The 21,381-nt window shown below is 38.4% G+C and overlaps 5 protein-coding genes across 5 annotated transcripts; 2 read left to right on the top strand and 3 right to left on the bottom strand.

The window, feature by feature from the left end:
* The first annotated feature begins 1,346 nt into the window (after window positions 1-1,346).
* LOC134751140 (S-adenosylmethionine mitochondrial carrier protein homolog) lies at window positions 1,347-14,154 on the top strand. Its single transcript, XM_063686500.1, has 7 exons — window positions 1,347-1,486; window positions 1,748-1,868; window positions 2,521-2,666; window positions 8,806-8,904; window positions 9,945-10,100; window positions 12,269-12,390; window positions 13,128-14,154. The coding sequence occupies exons 1-7, from the start codon at window positions 1,430-1,432 to the stop codon at window positions 13,279-13,281; spliced, it is 855 nt and encodes a 284-aa protein (XP_063542570.1). The 5' UTR covers window positions 1,347-1,429; the 3' UTR covers window positions 13,282-14,154.
* On the bottom strand, window positions 7,002-8,587 carry LOC134751139 (transcription termination factor 5, mitochondrial-like). Its single transcript, XM_063686499.1, has one exon. The coding sequence runs from the start codon at window positions 8,516-8,518 to the stop codon at window positions 7,004-7,006; it is 1,515 nt and encodes a 504-aa protein (XP_063542569.1). The 5' UTR covers window positions 8,519-8,587; the 3' UTR covers window positions 7,002-7,003.
* An 812-nt stretch (window positions 14,155-14,966) lies between the features above and the next one.
* LOC134750827 (small ribosomal subunit protein uS10) lies at window positions 14,967-16,270 on the bottom strand. The gene is made up of 3 exons (XM_063686058.1): window positions 16,124-16,270; window positions 15,689-15,850; window positions 14,967-15,209 (listed from the first exon to the last, which is right to left on the bottom strand). The coding sequence occupies exons 1-3, from the start codon at window positions 16,124-16,126 to the stop codon at window positions 15,003-15,005; spliced, it is 372 nt and encodes a 123-aa protein (XP_063542128.1). The 5' UTR covers window positions 16,127-16,270; the 3' UTR covers window positions 14,967-15,002.
* An 835-nt stretch (window positions 16,271-17,105) lies between these two features.
* On the bottom strand, window positions 17,106-18,329 carry LOC134750831 (trafficking protein particle complex subunit 2-like protein). Its single transcript, XM_063686065.1, has 4 exons — window positions 18,255-18,329; window positions 17,803-18,014; window positions 17,392-17,568; window positions 17,106-17,312 (listed from the first exon to the last, which is right to left on the bottom strand). The coding sequence occupies exons 1-4, from the start codon at window positions 18,285-18,287 to the stop codon at window positions 17,267-17,269; spliced, it is 468 nt and encodes a 155-aa protein (XP_063542135.1). The 5' UTR covers window positions 18,288-18,329; the 3' UTR covers window positions 17,106-17,266.
* A 231-nt stretch (window positions 18,330-18,560) lies between these two features.
* Window positions 18,561-19,085, top strand: LOC134751287 (von Hippel-Lindau tumor suppressor homolog). Its single transcript, XM_063686671.1, has one exon. It carries the CDS (start codon window positions 18,561-18,563, stop codon window positions 19,083-19,085), a length of 525 nt encoding a protein of 174 aa, XP_063542741.1.
* Window positions 19,086-21,381: the final 2,296 nt, after the last annotated feature.

The following is a 21,381-nucleotide window of genomic DNA, read 5'->3' as shown; positions in this document are numbered from 1 at the left end:
ATATGTCACAACAGACTTTTGAATAAATTATACCACAACGGCATTAGAGGTAACTGTTTAAACTGGTTTAAAACCTATCTCAACAATAGACAGCAAAGCACTGAAGTAATGGCTTATTCCGAGAACACAAAAACTTTTGAAACCTACAGATCTTCATACAGGATAGTTAAAGCTGGTGTCCCTCAGGGCAGTTTACTTGGACCATTATTATTCCTCCTCTATATCAACGATTTGCCAAAAGTTACCATAAATCACAAAATTCTTCTGTTTGCTGATGATTGTTCAATAATAGTAAGAAATGTTAATACCGCACAGTATAAAGAAGATCTAAATAAAGTATTTACAGATGTTAACAAATGGCTAGAAATAAACAAACTTCAAGTTAACCTAAATAAAACTAAATGCATGGAATTTTACGCTAAACAGGGAAAACAAAATGAAATTAGTATAAAGTACAAGGATACAGAAATAGAATATGTTAACTCCACAAAATTTTTAGGTATAATGATAGATTCTAACTCTAATTGGCTTAACCACTCAGAACACGTACTGTCAAAATTAAGTAGGTTTGCCTATGCTATAAAACGACTTAGAGAAGTATCAACAGAAAATACAGCCCTTCTAGCTTTCCACGCTTATGTCATGTCAAATCTACGCTATGGTATTATTTTATGGGGTAATGTTGGGAATAAAGACCAAGTCTTTAGATTACAGAAAAGATGCCTCCGCGCTATATATGGTCTTAATCAAACTGAGTCATGTCATACACTATTTCTCGAGAATAAAATACTAACTTTTCCAGCCCTTTACATATTTGAAGTCAGTCTGTTTGTAAAAAATAACCCAATTATGTTTGAAAGTAGAAATCCAAGACCACGTCTTCAGTCAAAATATGGTTATGATATTGGATATCCTACATCCACTTCGGCATTTTTTTCAAAGAGTGTTATGGTTATGTGTCCAAAAATATATAATAAATTACCAATCCACCTAAAGAAGTTGATGCCTATGGAGTTCAAAAGAAAACTTTTTCAATGGCTTGTGGAGAAATGTTTTTACAGCATCTCCGATTTTTTAACAGAATAATATAAAACGCTATGTTAACCAATTTTGTAATGTGTAGCTTAAGCTAATATATTTACATAAATGATCTCATTTAGAATTAAGTTTCCATATTGTACGCCTCTCTGAGGCAGGACATGAAGACCATTGTACATTAGAATAACATCCCTGTAACTCATGACCAACAATAAATATTTTGATTGATTGATTGATTGATTGGTATAAACATCATAAAGATAGCCTTATCTATTAAACTTCAAAAATGTTTTTTCTTTCAAACGTCAAAAGAGATGAGTAGTGAGAAGTGAGGTTAGGATTTCGGTTTCGGTCGTATTTACTTCGGTGGCGTTAAACAGAATCTTTATAAATGGGGTCCTTAGAGAAACCTGCATTTGTAGAATCAACATATTTAGCGCCTTTAATTGTGAGTATTTGCATTAACTTTCCTTAATTTCCTTTTACTTCAAACGTCTCCAACTATATTCTAGTTTCATCATTCCTGTTTCTTGACTTTAAAAGAGTTTGTTTTAAATTATACGTTTATGCTATTAAAAATACTGAGAAACTACGATATTAAACATAAAACATAATAAAGTACATCTGTAGTAAAAATTTTAAAGGATTATCTTTATAATGTACCAAATGAAGATGAAATATAATGCTAAAAAGTTTTCAATTTATTTAGGCGGGCGCGTTGGCAGGGATATCGGTAGACGTGGCCCTGTATCCCTTAGACACGCTAAAAACACGGCTTCAGAGTGAACAGGGCTTCCACAAAGCTGGAGGCTTCAGAGGAGTGTATAAAGGTATTATTTTTGTAATGTATTTTATTTTGTTCTCCATCTTATCTTTAAAACAATAAAATTATATGAAAAAAACATAAAATACCTACCTAGTCTACCTACACGTAAATAGGACATATATGTAGTGTGTTTTCATGATTTTTGTGTTTATCACATTCACTATAGCACTTCTTGTTTTAGTTTGTATAAAAAACAACTAAAGGTTTAAAACGGGACCCTATTACTAAGACTCTGCTGTCCGTCCGTCCATCTGTCTGTCTGTCACCAGGCTGTATCTCATGAACCGTGATAGCTAGACAGTTGAAATTTTCACAGATGATATGTTTCCGTTGCCGCTATAACAACAAATACTAAAAACAGAATAAAATTAATATTTAAGTGGGGCCTCCATACAACCGTGATTTTTTTGCCGTTTTTTGCTTAATGGTACAGAACCCTTCGTGCGCGAGTCCGACTCGCACTGCACTTGGCTGGTTTTTTATACAAACCTAGTTTTTCATTTACCAGCTAGTAATTTATCGCTTGAATATGCAAGAGCAATAGAGAGGCAGATAACAAAATTTAGATTTTTGTTTGTGGCCCTCTGATTTAAGAAGGAACACCAACTAAAGAAATTATTACATGGACTAATACTGAAATTGAACCACTATTTCAGGGCTACTAACAGTGGCAACAACTTCTATGCCAACAACAGCGCTATTCTTTATGTCATATGAGGCTACTAAGAAGCTAGGCGAGCCCCTGGTGGCCCCGCAGTATGCTCCGCTGGTCCATAGTGCTGCTGCATGTGTTGCTGAAGTGGTACGTTTGAGTTATTATAATCTTGCCATGTTTTTTGTACCTGATAATAAAATCACAGTTTGATTACTCCAGGCCAGCCCCCACTGGTGCATTGCGTCGCGTCGTCGCAACGCATTTGATTCGGCATGTCATAAAAAATATATGTAAAACAATGCAGTGTTGACGCTGCGACGACGCTTGCGACGAAAGACGAAACAACAGATGTACCAGTGGGGCCACTCTTTAATTTACCAGTGGGATCTGGCATTTTATTTTACATAGTCATCACATTTGTGAGCTATAGAGTGCTATAAACATATATAGAAACACACATAGAGATGATTTCCTGATCGCACACAGGAGTGGTGTACGGACTGGCATCCAATGTGTAGATCGCCATAGAACAAAATTGGTACAAAAAATAAGTAAATTGACCAATCAAACTGGCATTTTGGTCAGCATTCTTCTAGCATTGTCCCAATATTTTGCCACAACTCACTTGAGAGCCTGGAGTTAGCTAGGCGACCTAATCCCAAGAGGTAATATAGGTACATAAAAGTTTTTATGAAAGTGACTGTTGTTTCTGCTGTTTACCAGAATCAGATGGAAAAGTGGAATAAATATGACTAAATCTATAAATCTTGTCTATGAGTGGTATTTATTTCTTTCACTTTTGTACAAAACAATAACTGATCTACAGTGCCGGCCCGAGTCCTTGATCAGGGTAGAGCGTAATCTGGTTTATTTTTTTATTTATTTAATAATTTTAATCAGGCAACAAGGCCCATATTACGGCTACCTTACAGACTATATTATTACAATAACTTAAATAAATAAAACTACTACTTAAATAACTAACTTAGCCCAACAGCACTCCTGTTGTCCATGTGCATGGCATTCCATTTGTTTACTATTGGACAATCTAACCTGTCCAAAACAGTATTCAGAAGGCTGCTGGGGCTGTCCCTAACACGGCGCATCAGGGAGGCCACTCTCTTGTGCATTATGGCTTGGAAGCCGTCCACGCGAGCTTCGGCAAACATCCCCGACGCACTGCAAAATCGAGGCAACCCCAACAACATTCTGAAACCGTTATTATACTGAATGCGTAAAGCATTAAGGGATCTCTGCGTACACTTGACCCACAGGCTGCACGCATAAAAAGACTGACAAAATGCCCTAAAAAGAGTTATTTTGACACTCCCCGTACAACGTGCAAACCTGCGAGCCAACATGTTGCTTCTCACCGCTAATGCCCTACGCTCCCGCTCCACGTCAAGGTCATCAGAGAGGTCCTCAGTGACCCAGTGCCCCAGATACTTGAACTGAGTGACAGTTTTCAACTCAACTCCTCCAAGTTTTAGTGGTGGTATGTACATCGGCTTTTTTGTACCCGCCTTAAACAAGAGTAGCTCACTTTTCTTGGAGTTGTATCTGAGACCGTGGGCCTCCGCGTACCCTTCACAAATTCCGATCAGGATCTCGAGGGCCGCGATCGAAGGGCTCAGCAGAGCCATGTCGTCAGCGTAACTGATATTGTTCATTATTTTACCACCAACTGAGCACCCAATGCCGGCTCTGCTGAGCTCCTCGATCAGGTTGTTGACGTACAGATTGAAAAGCCGCGGAGACGTCAGACCACCCTGTCTCACGCCGCATTCCAACCTGTACTCCTTTGAGTATGATCCGGCCCATCTGACACTGTTGTTCTGGTTCTGGTACCAATATTTCATAAGGTAGACCATCTCTCTGGGTGCAGACGTCTCCCTCAAGAGCTTATCCCATAAGATATTGTACGAAACAAGGTCGAATGCCTTCGACAAGTCCAAAAAACACGCGTATATCGGCGTATTTCGCGTAGTATAGTATTGAACCGTGTGCTTGAGCCGCAAAATTGCCGTTTCCGTAGAGAGCCCTGGCCTAAAACCGAATTGCGCCTCGTTCAAGTGTATATGACGCGCAAATTGTAGATCAAGCAGACGGTCCAAAACCTTCGCCACTATGGTTGCCAACGAAATTGGCCGATAATTATTCTTGTCGGAGGCATCACCCGTCTTGTTTTTTGGTATCGGTACCACTATGGTCTTCATAAGCTCCTGAGGAAGGTAAATATGGCCAACACACAGGTTGAAAAACATCGCCAACACCCTAGGCAGATGCGCACCAGCGAAACGCAGGTGTTCAACACTGAGGCCGTCGTGACCAGGTGACTTTCCTCTACTCATGTCTCCAATCACTGTAGCAACTTGCTTGGCACTCACAAGTGTGTACGACGCACCCCCCACCACAGCCTCAGTGCTGGACGACTCTGATGGCATTACGCCCAATGGAGACTCCACCTTAAAATGCTCTTTAAAGAGCTCCGCTATACATTTAGGCTCACATTGCCCTTCCACACTTGCAGGCACGCAGGCCCCAGTTCCCAGCCTCTTTGTATGATTCCAGAAGCCCTTGAAGTCCTTAGTTGAGTGCCTAGTCGCTAAGATATCCATTTTTATTTGTTCTTCGTTATCCTGGCACCATTTCAACTTAGACTTAAAGAGCTTTCTGGTTTCACACATTTTGTCAAACACATTACCATTTCTAGGTCTTCCGTGTAATACCCATTCCTGAAAACTAAGTTGCGCCCGCCCGTGAGCCTCTTTTACATGTCTATTCCATCCTATTATTTTCCTACGCCCATGACGAGATTTTTTTGCATCATAGCTGATTTCAGCTGACCGGCTTAGGATTTTAATAATAGAATAGTACAGTCTATCAATGACTAATCTGTGCTTAGTATTGGTGCAAATCGCATCTGCACACTGCAAACACTCCGCTGGAAATTCAATACACCTTAGGTTCTCCTCACATTCCCTATGATAGGTGCTAATTTGAAAACTATCTCTTTCGCCCCACTTTACTTTGTTTACTACATTTTCAAGGTAAACAACCTTAGGAGTAAGACAACCCAATCTACACTGAATTTCAAGCGGAAAATGATCTGACCAAAATATGTCATGACATACCTTTACATCCGTTATACATTGCGAAGCTGCCTCTGTTACCACACAGTGATCAAGCCACCTTCTGGAACCATGACTCTCGCTGATGAAGGTGTACGTATTCGAACTCAAACCTAACTTAACCACGTCGGCACAGAGCCACCTCCGCTCATTACAAAAACTCATTAATTCACTAAAGAATAACTCGTTGGGATGCGCGTTAAAATCACCGAGTATAAAAACAGACTCGACATCACAACTGTCAATTACAGCATTCAATTCGCTTAGTACCTCCGTAAAAACCGCTAAATTTTCCACACCGTTTGTAGGCATATACACCGAGAAAAACAACGCACTACGATCTCCCGCGCACACTTTAATGGCCGCTAGCCGCTCACTTTTACACGAGATAACAGACACCGACGTAAATACACCTTTTCGCCACATCAACGCAACGCCGCCATAGGGGCGCCCTCGTAGTATTCCCGCCGATGTATCGACGGCCGACTTGCTGGTAAATTCGAAGTCCTTGTCAATCGTTCCTATGAAGCCCTCCTCGTGAGGTAATAACCACGATTCTTGAAGGGCCAATATATGCGCCGTCTTACACAGTTGCCTCACTCCGTCTATGGATCTTTTAACAGACTTACAGTTAAAACTTACTATTTTTGTTATTATATCCATTTATCACACTTATGAATTTTTATGATTAGCCTCGGGATTTCCATATGCATTCTTTAATTTATTTTCCACAAAACGACGACACCTGATATCCTCTGGCCACAGGTTCTCATCAAGAAACGTATTTAATTTACTTTTAGGTATATACATTTTATAGGCCTTATATCCTTTTTGCCTCCTCATTTTAATAGTCACTAAGTTAACGGATACTTGCGTTTTTTCCATTATGTAATCGGCAATGTCAGCTGTAGAAACACCACTATCCACATACGTAATAAAAATTGGAATGTTTACATCTGCCGCTCTAAACTTGCCCGAGGGATCGCTCGCCTGCCCTTTTACACCAATAAACTGATTCCGGTATCTCCTCGACTCGGGCGACTTTAGGCGTCCTTCGTTGAAGCTTTTTACCCAAAAGCAAAACGAACCGTATTTTGGGCCCGCGTCACACTCGCGTCTATTAAAACTTTTTTTTTTCTCATTTGCCATTTTGGCGCCCCCCTTGCCATCCGGCGCCTAGGGCGGCCGCTCCACTCGCTCTACCCTAGATCCGGCCCCATGACTTGTAAATTGTAATTGAACATCTAACAGAACCTTAGAGTAAGCCACAAAAAAAATATGTGGTGCATTTAAAACCAAAACTAACATTTTGGGTTTGCTAAGTTAGGATAAAAAAAAACATTAGCTTATATTTCAACATTTTATTTTTACAGTTTCATCCCACACGCCATTCCCAGTAAAATAATGATTTTTCTCTAACAAATATACAACTAAACTCAATATTTGTGATTTACTTAATTTTGTTATATCTAGTAGTTCCTTATTGTACAATAATTCTCTTGAATTTTTCCCTTCAAAATTATTAAGCATATTTTCAATTTTGCTCCAAGGATATAATAATATTGGGCAGTTCTCGTAAATATCTTGAAAGTCAAATTTCCTCAATAACTCTTGACATACAAATTTTACTTGTACAAGGGGCACATTAAACCGAAACGGATGTTTCTTGACCATTTTCCATATTTCATTCGGACTGTAAACGTTTCCGAGGGATTCGGTGATACAAAATGCCAGATCTTTGCCTTTACCGAATCGGTCTCCAGGAGAATTTTGGAATGATTCATAATGTGCGGAACTCCCAGATAGCACGTTGAGGCTTAGGCATTGTTTTCTATTGTCGTACAAGTTTTTAAGTCTATTCATTGCTGTATTTTTGTAATGTATCATTTTGAGGAATCTAGGATGGTTCAAAAAGGCTTGAAATTCAGGTATAGATTTAGCCTCTTCTAGTCTTTCTCTTATTGTAGCAGGACTGAGCGTGTATATGTCAAAACATCTTCTCTGAGCCTCTTCACTTATTCCATATTCCTGTAAAATGTTCCTAATTTCTACCATTACATCATATTTCTTTGTCGCTAGTTTCGGATGTAGTCTTAAAACTTCTTTAATGTCAATTCCTCCAATAAACCGGAACTTGTAAATAATTTGCTTCAAGTTCTCCGGATCAACATGAATGAGATACAGATTTGCTTTAATTTTCTTGTCCGGTATTGTAACAACTGATTGTAATAAATTGAGTGTTTCGTTTATAATTTGTAGCGGTCGATGTTTGATTGTAGGATATGTCATTATACCACGCTGGAATTCATCTTCTGACAAATCTAGTACCAATTCTAAATACCGATGAAGAATTTTCAGTCTTAAGCTATAAAGTGTTGTCTTATGGTTGTCCCCAAATGTTAAATTATTCAAAGATGTCGGCCACTGTCTCAGATAACTCGCCAGACGTTTTTCTACATCTATATTTGATAGTTCACCAGAACTTTTTAAATATCCAATCGTGTTCTGCTTTATAATTGTTAAATATGTTAATAAATGCTTTGGTGTTATATTTTGAAACCCACATTCTTCTAAAACTTTGTAGCGAAATCGCAAAGTAATTGGCATTATACCGAACATCTGAGGATCATTTATTATGACCTCTTTTGTAAATCCTAAATTATTCACTGTCTCAATAAGACCTTTTAACGTAGCTTCGTCTAATTTATTGACGTAGGGTTGTTTTAAACTTATAAATTCTGCTTTGCTTTGGCTGATACCAAAGTATTTACATAATTTGTGCGAACTTTCGCCATTTAAAAGTGAAATACAACGGCAAAAAGCCCTCCAACGGGAAGGCCGCATTCTGTACATTTTTTGGATCAGCATTTAATTCAAATAATCTCATAATATCAACATTACTTAATAAATAAAACATTACGCAGTAGTTTTTTAGGTTATATCTGTCGCCGTCAGTGTGACAGCTCGGCCGTGAGGTTATTCGGGGTGCTACTTTTAACGCTAAAGAAAACCATCAAAAGCACTAAAGCTATATCGACACGGTCCAGCATGTTTGTCCTGCAAGTAATAGTTGATACAAGATAAGCCCCCTCCACACTCGTGCGCGAATCGTGGCTTTAGGGAGAATATTTTTTTTTATATCTTTTTTTTTCTAGTTAGCGTGTGTAATCCGAGTGCCGACCGAGATTGCCAAGCAGCGCAAGCAGACATACGTCGGCAGCGACAAGAAGAGCAGCATCCGAATATTAGTCCAGGTATTTTTTTTATCAAATTACAAATACCGGCAAGTGTGGTTTGTAATGAGTTAATGATTGATACTAGTATTAAGGCTACGACATAACTCTATTGAGAAACTTTTAATCTGTTATCTACTTGTCAATTTTAATCCCAGAAAATAGTGATTTGTTTCACAAGGGGGCAAAGTTGTTGTTTAACCTCTCGTGCTAATATTGATATCTGAGTTAGCGAAAGATTTCAAAATTGAACCACGAGCGTAGCAACTGGTTCGAAAATTGGAATCTTGAGCGTTGCGAGGGTTAAACAAATTTTGCCACAGTGAAACACAAAATTTCGCGCACGCAAGGAAAATCTGACTAAAAGATTAAACCATATCAATTCAAAATGAATATTATTAAATATTTATCATTCAAAATCATCATTTAAAAGTCAATTCTACCAGCCAACAAGAAAACATCTCTACAATTATTTTGCATTTGCTTACTTTGCCAATGCAACTTTCTCATCAGTTTTTAAACAATCGAGAGAGCTTTTACCAGCTGGTGTGGTGAAAAAGTAATTGCGTATTATACACGGTATTTCTTGAGCCACTGAAAACCTGAGACACCCCAACAGATTTTTTTTTATTTTGAACTCATCTTGAGTACTTATTTTTTAATCCGATACATATAAAAAAAAAATTCGTTGTTTACTTTTCTTAACAATTCTATTTGACTGGTAATTCTACACAAGATCGTCGTTTGAGTGACGTCAAACAATTGCTAGTTACCATCGTAAACACTGTTAAGTGTTAACTGACAATTTTGCATACTGCAACGAGATAAGGTTTACCGATGGCCAGTAAGGGTGTTGCTCATTGACAAATAACGTGTCTAATGCTAGTTATTGATATTGTTGCATTACAAACTTGTAGACTGAGCATGTAAAAATAATAAAAAATTATAAAAAAATTACCCCCATTAAAATATAGCGCAATCGATTCTCCTATCGATTTTGAACAAAATGTTTTTAGGTTTTCAGTGGGTCATGAGTCATGAAACACCGTGTATATTTCCAGGCATACCGAACCGAGGGTATCCGGCGAGGCGTGTACCGCGGGTTCTTCTCAACTGTTGCGCGGGACCTGCCCTTCAGTTTCCTGGAACTGCCCTTATGGGAGTTCCTCAAGACGCAAGTGCGGCGGCATAACGGCGGGGATATAACGAGTTTTCAAGTTGGTAGTTTTGAAATTATTCGTATGTCGCTGTATCACTGCATTCACTGCCCTTATAGCCGTAACACATCATCGCCCCGCACCAAGGTCATTGTGCGACGCACCCATAAGTAATAGCGAGAAAGAGATATCGCTTGCTTGCTCTTATTTATGGATGCGTCGTACAATGACCTTGGTGCGGTGCGATGGTGTGTTACGGCTATTATGGGAGTTCCTTTTAAGACTCAAGTGCGGCAACAACGGCGCACTCTGGGACGAAAATCGGCTCTCATTTACATAGAAACCGAAATCGTTATTTCTATGTTTTTTTATTATTATAATAGGTTTAGCCCAGTGTTGTTATGGTAACTTATGAATTTTAGACGATTGGAAATGAAAACTTTCGAGTTACAATTTAAAAAAAAATGTATGGAGCAGGAACAAGAAATCATTATTACTCAAGAACCTCAAAACGAACTAATGTAATACTATGAATTATTTGTGATTTTTTTGGCATACTACATATCACATATATCCGTCACGGGTGCGTTTTTTTTTAAATCATTAATTAATTTTTTCTACGCAAAAAACACAAAAACCAGTTAACATTTTAAGGATTTTTTGAAAGAAATGGGTTTTTAAGAAATTGTCAAGTAAATCACATTTTAAGTTTTCGGGGTAATTCACCCCAGCCATCCCTTTTTACCCCGGTTGACGGTATTACTTATTTTAAGGCAGCTTTCTAAATCTACGATTAATTTATAAACTGTAATAGATGTCATGTATACGTAGTCTATTTATATGCCTAGTCTTACTAAGATGGCATATAGTCGAGAAATTGTGACGGGTACCGCCATGGCAAGGTGGCCTAGGGGTTGATGGCGTTAGCCGCGATAGCTAAAGACGCCGGTTCGAATCCGGCCTTCACCACTTGAGGGCTTCGTGACTTTTTCTTTAATATATGACATCTATTACAGTTTTTAATTTATATATAGTAGTGTGACTACTTAAAAAAACACAAATATGTAATAAAATAATTTTCTCAAACATGCAATGAAATATCGTCCTTATGTGCGTCAAAACAGGCTTCAAAGTATCACGTTTCGGGCGGAGCAACTCGAGAGAACTGTAAAGGAATTTCATACGAAATTGAAGGCCTAGGCCGGGAAGTAATTTTTATTTTTATTTTAATGTAAACATGGCGTCTGTGTTCATGAACAGGCTAAACAGCTGAATTATATATTTTTTTCTAGTGGCTGAATGGTTATCGGACCAAACATATCCGCGTTAACGCCTATTACACACGAACTGATATTAAGTATACTAATCTGTATAGCCCGCTCCATACTATGCGGCGCGAAGCCGCGAACGCGAGTGTGGAGTCGATTTCGCTGATTAGCGAATGCTCGTGCTAATGGGGCCTAAGTCAGTCACCAGAGACCATAGACAATATTTAAAATCCTCTGCATTTATAGTTTGTCAAAGGACTGTCTCATTTTAAACATAGACAGAGAGAATCATACTATCTTTGTTTTACAGTAGTACTAGCACCCAAAAGAAAAGGATGAGTATAGAATTTTGTTTTTGTTCTTATTTAGTGACAATTTGGTTTGACCAACTATATCAGGTTGTGTATAATAACCCTAATAAGGTCTATTCGAACACTACACACGCGAAATACGCACGACCCGTAAAAAAAACATTATGTAGGGATTGGAGGGAAAATTAAAAAAAACTTTTGTCGAGTAGCTGGATTTTATATTTGTGATTGATATTTATAAATAAAATTTCAATGTGAGTTCCGATGATAATAGCGACAAAGAAATTAATTGTACTCCGTCGCAATTGAGGGCGGAGGCAGAATTAGCAATTAATAACTTGTTGCCGCCAAAGTCGAAGAAGAAATTTGATTTTTTGATTGGTGTATTTCTTTATTTCATTGCATATGTTTGAGAAAAGCACTATACATGCCTGGCCGTGAAAAGGGCTTGCCGGCTTCGTGTCACTATCCGGTCTATACCTACTCGTAATTCATATTTTTTTATTGCATGAAAGTGAGTACAAAAGGTGTTAGTATATACAAAAGTCCATCACAATCTGTCGAGATCCATCACGCAATATACTCAGCCTTGGTAAGTAACTTCCTTCCCGGCGCCTGCAGTAATGTACTATGGTTTGTTTTGTTTGAGAGTGCGGTGTGCGGGGCCGTGGCAGGGGCGCTGGCGGCCGCGGCCACCACGCCGCTCGACCTCGCCAAGACGCGCATCATGCTTGCCGAGCACTGCGCACACACTACTAAACTGAGGATTAAGTATGTTCTGTTGCGTATTTTGTATAATAATATAATATAAGCCTTTTATTCAGACATTTTTTTTTTACAAATTGAGAGTTTAAATATTATTGTACACAACTTATCCAAGTATAAATTTAACATAATATTAATGTTTCAGACAACATCGGTTTCGGTTTGGTCTGTGTGCCGTTTGGCAAAGGCCTCTTCCATCCCTTTCCATTTTTCCCTGTCTCGCGTATTTTGTATAGTCAAAGATAATTAAGAAGATAGAGTGCTCACTCCATACATTGGTTTTGTTACTAAAAAAACTATTATTTTCGCAGTCTACATCTAGCGTCAAGTAGCGGAACTTTTAGTACTGATCCTCGACAATAGATGTCATGAACTGTAATAGCTAGTTATAATTTAGCTAATAAAAACGGAGAAGTGCGACTTGGACTCGCCCGCCGAGGGTTCCGTACTTTTTAATATTTGTTGTTATAGCGGTTGTCACATCATCTGTGAAAATTTCAACTGTCTAGCTATCACGGTTCATGAGATACAGCCTCGTGACAGACAGACGGACAGAGGAGTCTTGGTAATAGGGTCCCTTTTTTACCCTTTGGGTACGGAACCCTAAAAATAAAATAAAATATAAATATTTAAGTGGGGCTCATGATTTTTTTGCCGTTTTTTGGGTAATGGTACGGAACCCTTCGTGCGCGAGTCCGACTCGCACTTGTCCGGCTGTTTATGTACTCGCGTATTTGTTTCAGGCCAGTACTCCGCAGTATATACGCGGAGGCGGGCGTGCGCGGTCTGTTCGCGGGCGTCGCGCCGAGACTCACGGCCTTCATGGCGGGCGGTTTCGTGTTTTTCGGCGTCTATGACTATAGCAAACTGTTGGTCAACAACTATATGGGCAGTTAACGAAGATGCTCGTTTTTTTAGTATACAGGACCATAGAACATCGGGCGGTAAGGCAGTCTTCTCTGCTGGGGCCCTTGGGCATATAAGAGTTTGGGGCCCTTTTGGAAAGTAAAGAAAGTGAATAAACTAACATTTTTCTACTATGATCTTCTATTTATCATGGGTAATCAATGAGGGCTAACGCGTATGAATTCGCCGCTAGGGGCACTAGTGTAGATGGTGGTCTTTTCCATAGTTCCAAATGTCAAATGTCACTTCAATGACTGACAGCTGTTGTATAGTCTTTTGCATGGAGACTATATAAAGGAGCCAAATCTCTATGTATGAAAAGTGTCGATCAAAAAACAGTAATTAGGCGGCGCCACCATACACCGAAATACTACCAAAAACAACCTACGTAATTTGGTCGGGTTATTTGTTGCCTTATATGGTTCATGTTATACTTATGTCCCAGAGCCTAACTAGCGCCACCGGAGAGATTAGGAACTATTATTTAAAGCTGAAAGCGGTCACTTTTGCAACAATTCTGCCTTAAGAGATTGGCATCCTTTCTATACCATCCATAGTCTTTTGGACCACCATCAACAGAGGCGCCAACTGGTGAGCAAAAAAACGATAGCCCTCATTATACTGTTACTGTCTGTCTTTCGCGGCCCCCTGAGGATGGGGCCCTGGACACGGACCCTTTGTGCCCTTATGGTAAAGACTGTATCGCCGGGCGAGCATTTAGTATTCCCAAGAAAATCCAAACAATATTTGGATTGTATTATATTCCAATTAAACCAGCTTTGATGATTAATGAAGACTTGTTCATCAAGATTGTATTGTATGAATTAGTTTTGTAGAAAAGAGAATTATTGTTATTTAGTAAGTAGAGTTATTTTGTTATACGAATTACAAATAATAGCAAAATGTATATTGTTTTATTTTTTCGTGTGCCAAAAGGTACAGTCGCCATCAGATATATCGGAGCGGCCGAGGTGCTCAAAAATATCTAAACGCGCACTTAACGCCTTGACAATAGAGGCATGTTCAGATATTTGTGAGCGCCTCGGCCTCTCCGATATATCTGATGGCGACTGTACACTCATTGGGGTTGGCAATGGCAACTGTCAAGGGTTTGCATAGATGGCGCCATCATAGCTTGCCCCTTTTTGAGATTTGGCTTAAAGGGCTGGCATCCAGGGCAAAAAATTGCACAAAAAAACAAAAATTTGACACAATTCTAGGGATTGAGAGGGCAAGCTATGCTGGCGCCATCTACTAATGACCGAACGGGATAGTCTTATGTATCTTTCAGTAGGAGTAGCAGAGAAAGCGCTGTTATTGTTTGTCCTCGTCAGTCTCACATTTTTTTTATTTCGTAAATTTAGTATGGTTTATGGTGGGCTACAAATCTACTCGACCAATCATATTGTCGCATTGCGTATGTTTTGTCCCTCACGGGCGCACGCGTATAGCTGATCATTCTGATCAATGTAATGCTAGGTCTATAGCGAGGTTTAAACTAGCAAGAACTTTCATGCAATTTACGTTACATTGCTGACTACTAAGGTAAACTGCATTCAAAATACTTATCAGATACCGCAAATGCTAGTTTAAACCTCGCTTATGGTTTTATAGGAAGTTTTTTTCTCTATGGTAGTACTTTAATTATTCTGTGGTAAAAGTAAAAGAAAAACAAGTCCTTAAACCAAAATAGTTTTATTTGGCAGCTGTGCCTACGCGTCGGCGATGGTAACTTCCACCTCTACACCCGGCTCAATGTTGATGCTGGTGATCTGCTTCACGATCTCGGACGGAGAGTGCAGATCGATGACACGCTTGTGGATCCGCATCTGGAAGCGGTCCCAGGTCTTGGAGCCCTCACCGCAGGGGGTCTTGCGGGTGGTGATGCGCAGGATCTTGGTGGGCATGCGGACGGGGCCCTGGAAGCAAATAATTCAAATAAATATAAATTATACATAAAAATTTTTGCAGTTTTGAATAAATTGTGGTTGTGGGCAAATCTGTCTGCGGGAAATTCGTGTTTTTTCTGAATGCACGAAGGTTGATTGGGTTGTAGGCGCGCGTGTCAGTTTTGTATCTCTCCTATGAGCAGACTGGTGTACAGACAGGCAATCTGCACTTTGAAGAGAGCTGCTATAGCACCGGTTCGGTGAACACAGCAGTACAAACTTGGTGTGTTTTCATCGAGGTGCAAGAGCAAATTTGACGATTTGAAGATATGACAATTTTTAGTTGAAAATGTACCTAAATTATACACAGAGCGAGCATACGCGCGAGGCAATTTCCTCGCACACAAAACGGCCAGTGTAGACGTGCCTCGGCCATGTTGTATCGACATTTTTCTCACAATCTGGGTCTCAGAACTATAATAAAAAAAAACAAAGTTTTTTTTACTAACCTTGACGCGCAGCTTCTGCTTCTTGGCGCCATTGATGAGGTCAGCGCACACCTTTTCCAGCGACCTGACGTTGCGGGACGTCAGCGTGATCCTGATGCGGTGGATCGGCGAGATCTCAGCCTGAGGCTTCTCAATGTCCTTGCCTGACACTACAGCGGCTGCCTGCAACAAAAATATGATGAAATTTATGACTCACTTACTTCGAATGTTTCTGCAAAATATCAACTGAAATTGCGCACTTAAAGCATTGGAATATATTATATATGAGTTAAGAGTGCTTATTTAATAGAAAAATGGTCAAATTGTGGGGCTAAGACGGGCACGTGTAGACCTAACCTAAAAAACCTATTTGATCACTCTATCAAGGTAAAAAATAATTTCTGTGAATATAAAATATAATTTTATGCTGAAATGCGTTGTTTAGGAATTACTTACCATGTTCGTGCGATTTCCCGGTCGAGATAAACAACTTTGAAATCAAATTTGCTCAGCGCTGAACCGGAGAACAACTTCTGTCACAAGAAAGACCATTTTTTTTTATGTAGCGTCCAACTTTAGGATTCGTTCGAAAACCATAATCTATAGCCGAATCTAATTGATTTGATTGTTCCGTCGTGTAAATTGTTACAAATAAATATATGTTAAATTAATAAAATATGAACTTTAACATAAGTATTTTTTTTAAACAAACAAAAAATTAGTATAAAGACAAACATGGTAAAATATAAACATTTGGAAGGAAGGTTTATGAACGCGACGTTGACGTTTCAAATGTTGCTAGCTTAAAACTTTAATTACCCAATTTTAAGGCGTCACACACGGCGAAGTTACAGTGTAAAAAGTATACAGTGCACTGACGACTGTACCGACCGAGCTACTAACAATGCTATGCAGCTCGGGTGCGCGCGGTACACCCCTCGCACGATTGCTGTCTAGGCGGCTTCGTCAAATGACTGTATGGTTCTATAGACTGTGCTATGGTATAATCTGTCAAGCCATTTCCATCAGTAGAAAACAAGCGGCAAATTTAAAAAATGTAGGCGCGAAGGGTTATCGTTCCATAATTTTTTTTAATTTAGCGCCTTTTTCTACTGACAAAGTTGTTTGACAGACTAAATAATATTTATCTTACGGTAAAGTGCTAATTACCGCACTTGTGCGGTAATGTAGCACTAGCTAGCACCATATGTATTGTAAAAAATGGAATGAATAAGAAACGTAAAATAGGACGAGGTTAACGAATACATAAAAGATCCATATTACAATAAACTAGAATGAAGAGGCTGTTAATAATTTTTTTATTTATGTTGTAACCGTAAAAATAAATGAGATACATCTTACTTTATATGGAAGGAAAGGAAAGCCATACATATACGATGTTATAGCTAACATGAATTAATATAAATAATTTATTACAAGTACAAACTAACGCTGAAACTTCTGTAACCATATCAAAATACATTGAATTCATTTAAGTTTAATGTAATAAATGTAAGAGTTTAATTAAACGTAAACACACGAAGATGGATGCCTATTAATTTATGTTTTCAACCCTGGAGTAAACTGTAGCGTTGAGTATTAAACGCTGTTTAGCATTAAACTTTTGACTTGCTTGTCGAATTTCCTGCAAGCAAACATATTTTCATTAGCATTTAATGAAATTATAAAGTATTAAACAAAATCAAAAAAGTAGACCAGCTTACGGTGAAGTTATTTGATCTCCCGGTAAATGGAATGGGTTGCATATAGCATCAGCGTACAGTGCGTGCAAGCGACGCAAAGCCGTCCTCACTTCTGCATCTCTTATATTGCTTCCGCTGGGCGACGTAGAGCTCGTCACGAGAACTAATTTAATTCTTGTGTTTGTTACGTAGCCGTATCTGAAACCAAAAGGAGAATGTAATAATAGGGTATTTGACTGTATTTAAAATAAATTATTTTACACCAAGCAAGAAATAAAGTACCAGAAGATTAATAGAGTAACGTAGACAGCAGTTATTTTTAAAAACAATTTCTATTTGAAAACCCGTATTAAACTATAAAGAGTAGGTAATTTGATCGTGACGTGACATAAATTCATATAAATTCCATAGTAACTTTAAGCTAATACTAACATTTTATGCGTATCAGTAGAGTAAAGAAGTCCTAAGTACAAGTCTCGGAGGTCTGCTCGAGCGGTATTTGTTGCTGCGGCTGCATTATTCGTATTCGTGGTGGCTAATCGCTCTTCCAACGCATCTAGAGCAGTGTGGACAAGCCATTGACGAGACAGTTCATTATCAGTTCCAGTATCATTTCCTATTCCGCCTATGTATAACGGCGAATTCTGCAAACAGAAAAAAAGTATTCAAACAAGAAACTAATTACCCTACTATATGGGTAAATTTTCTAACCAATTGTCTATGGTAATGACAGTCATTGATTTCTGAGATTCTTAAAAACTTGTTTCTTCGTAATTATACTAATCATTGCAAAAATGTGAACATATAGTGATTACAATTGGTGTCATTTACGTTGGCGAATTGTGTAAATTACAGAGCAACTTAGAAAAGCTTGTGAAACTTACATCTTTGCCTATAACTGCCACACACACGGCCATCCTTCGCGAGTTTTGTTGACAACTGTTTGGTCTGTTGCTAACTTCAGAGTCAACTTGACACCCTCTGTTGAGGTTGCTGTTGTTCATCATGCTGCTCGGTCTCTTGTTATCAAAATAAATAACTGGGTTACGTTACTTCTGTCACGGACAATGGACATATGGGAATATTTGGAAGAAAACAGGAATACAGTTTATTTAGTGTTTGAAGTAACTAAGTGCATACATGCATAAGCAAGGAATCTAACAGCTGTATTTCCTAATTACGAATTAATAATGGCGATACTAGACTTAGACTTAAGGAATGGAGACGAAGGTTTACTATACGAAGTAGATGATCACGGCGGGCAGGAGCTTGTCAGGTCAGTGGAATCATCTCACCGAGTGTTTGTACGTTATACAAATGTCACTTCACGACCTGTGAATATCTGGTGGAGGGATTTTTCCGGACGTCGGTGTTTCTACGCCTGTCTGAAGCCTACAGAGTTTTGCGATATTAATACTTACGCTACTCACCCTTGGGAGTTCACGGACGTGGCCACAGGCGAGCGCTACAATATCGGCGCGCAAGCCATCTTTAGAGCTCCAATAAGTCGTCATGATGAGCGCTTCAGAACTAATTGGAATATAAGTGTGAGTCTCCGCTCACTCCGAGACACTGCCCTGTTGCAAGTAGCGCTGTCGGTGTCTAACCTGCAGCAGGTAGACTCATTAGACCTCCCGAGAGCACTTTCCGAGGATGTGAAGCAACTCATTCAAATTATTCAAGCACCGAAGCAGACGCATCGCCAGGAACCATGACAAGCGGTTGACATTGACACTGTGACAAAGTTATCGTATTTTGAACATTGTTGTAACGTCTACATTCACACTTTACTGGTCACTCAGATGATAATTTACAGCATGGGATTGCCCCCGTCATACTTATATGTTTTTTCAGTTCCGGTAGACTCATGTGTCCCTCTTTGTATTCTTGGACTAATATTGTGGCTGTGTAGTCAGCTACACTGCCTCTATCATTGCCTCTACAGTCTATTAAGTTAGGTATAAGATAGTAAACACTTGACATGACATGGTCATTTAGGTCAATGATATTATAATGGTATGATGAGAAATGTGAAAATAATGTATTTTAACATTAGCATTGTATGAGATAGTAGACATGTTTTTATCTCCTGAGCTGTGTGAAAGATCAACTTAAATATATTTATGACATATATGATTTCATTCCCAGGCCAGACGACCCGATAGTCGGGATCTTACAGCTTTATATGACAACATTTTTGTGGCCTGGTGCGGATGTCTTGTTGGGCTGGGTGGCAATGGATGTGTTAAGAACAAGTTGTTACCTACATGATGTAAGATTGCTGTCCGGTAGAGTTAAAATATGTCTTAAGAGTCCGCGGCAAGCTCGGCCGAATTTCATCCTCCCATACAAACGGACTTTCGTTCTCATTTTAAAACTACGTGTTGGATTGTAATGAAACTTTACACATACAATGACATGAGGTATATCTATGCCTGTAATGAGTTTATATAGCTCCAGCTTATAAAACAAAGGAAATAGAGCAAAAACAGGTTTTGTATGAAAAACTTAAATTCACTGTAATTTTTTTTAACTATGGTATCTGAAGCTACATAAACTAATTACAGACATAGATATATCTTATCCTATTGTAAGCACAAATTTTCAAAGCAATTTAGCTAGTTGTTTTAAAATGAGAGTGTAACTACGTTTGTATGGAGAACGAGCTTTCCTGTGGGCAATATACCTTAAAGTATGCCAAGCATGGAGTCTTAATAAGTGTTTATATTTTGTATGCATTTATTTTGACATCTGTGATACATAATTAAGGTTAAATGAAATATAATTGTGTGTAAATGTGTAGTATATTTTACTCCTACATTGTTTTAATTTCAATTGTCAAACATATATAATATATTTTATATGTTCTCATTATATCTATCCCTAAGAGAAATTAGACTAATTTAAGATTTGAAATGTTTTATATTTTTATAATCATTTTGTATGTAATGTATAACAGGGTCTATTCACCCATTGGTCCAGTGGGAACTTTTAAAGTCCCACTTGTTCACTGACCTTTCCCAACTGTCCCCAGTGGTATCAGATGGGGTATTTTTTCCCATTTGTTCCCAATGTGGACTAATGTATGAAGACATTGGGAATAGGGCAATAAGGTAATATAACTTTTGACGTGAAACGCTAGGTGAACGTCTTTAAAAACCCCTGGAAGGAGGGTCGGACCAAAAACCAGATGTAACGAAGTGTTATGGCGCGGTGGCTTACTTATATGTGGGCATTTTTTCTGGAGTGATGACCTGGACTTTTTTTAGGATATGTAAATTTAGTGTTATTTGTGCCCAGAATCATGAGCTGATTCCACGCTCCTAGGAAAGAAACAATGTCCCAATATTTTCATACATTTTACGTACTTTCCATTTTGTTACCGCCGTACTCGGCCGTGCAGTGTTCGTAAATGGTAACAGAATGGAAAAATAAAACTTGGGTCGTTTTTTTCCTCCTAGTAGGAACGAAGTATCGTTAAATTTACCTATTTTGGAAAAAAAGTCCAGTGAATCTCTACAGAAAAAATGCCCATCTCTGTAACTATAATAACTATATGTATAGTTTTGATATCAGTGTATAGAGGAAAGTAGCCATTACTCGGAACCCTATTTGCAATGTTCATTTAGTAATTACTCATCAGTCCATTAACCGATTTCGGTGAAATGGGTGTCTTTTGAGAGATCTTATTCCATTTTAATGAAATATGATAAAAATAAAACAAGCGGGATTATAATAAGCAGCAAAACAAAAGTGATTTGATAAAAAAATAAGGTGCCATGTTTTCTATAGGTATAATATTGTTTATGTATATTTGGGAGTTTTAGGACAGATTTCTGTTAACCTAGTACTTAAAAAAAAATAGTATTTTTTTGGATCCAGACAGTATAAAAAATATCCAAACATGTCCTTATCAGGATTGTCACAATTTAGATCGTCATTTATGTTGGTTTCGAATTAAAAAAATATTTTGGCTATATTGTGTTAGTTTAGATAAATACTTATGTTATG

The sequence above is a fragment of the Cydia strobilella genome, chromosome 21 (genome assembly GCF_947568885.1).
Source record: "Cydia strobilella chromosome 21, ilCydStro3.1, whole genome shotgun sequence".
Lineage (NCBI taxonomy): Eukaryota > Metazoa > Arthropoda > Insecta > Lepidoptera > Tortricidae > Cydia > Cydia strobilella.
This window is presented reverse-complemented; position numbering and strand designations above follow the sequence as displayed.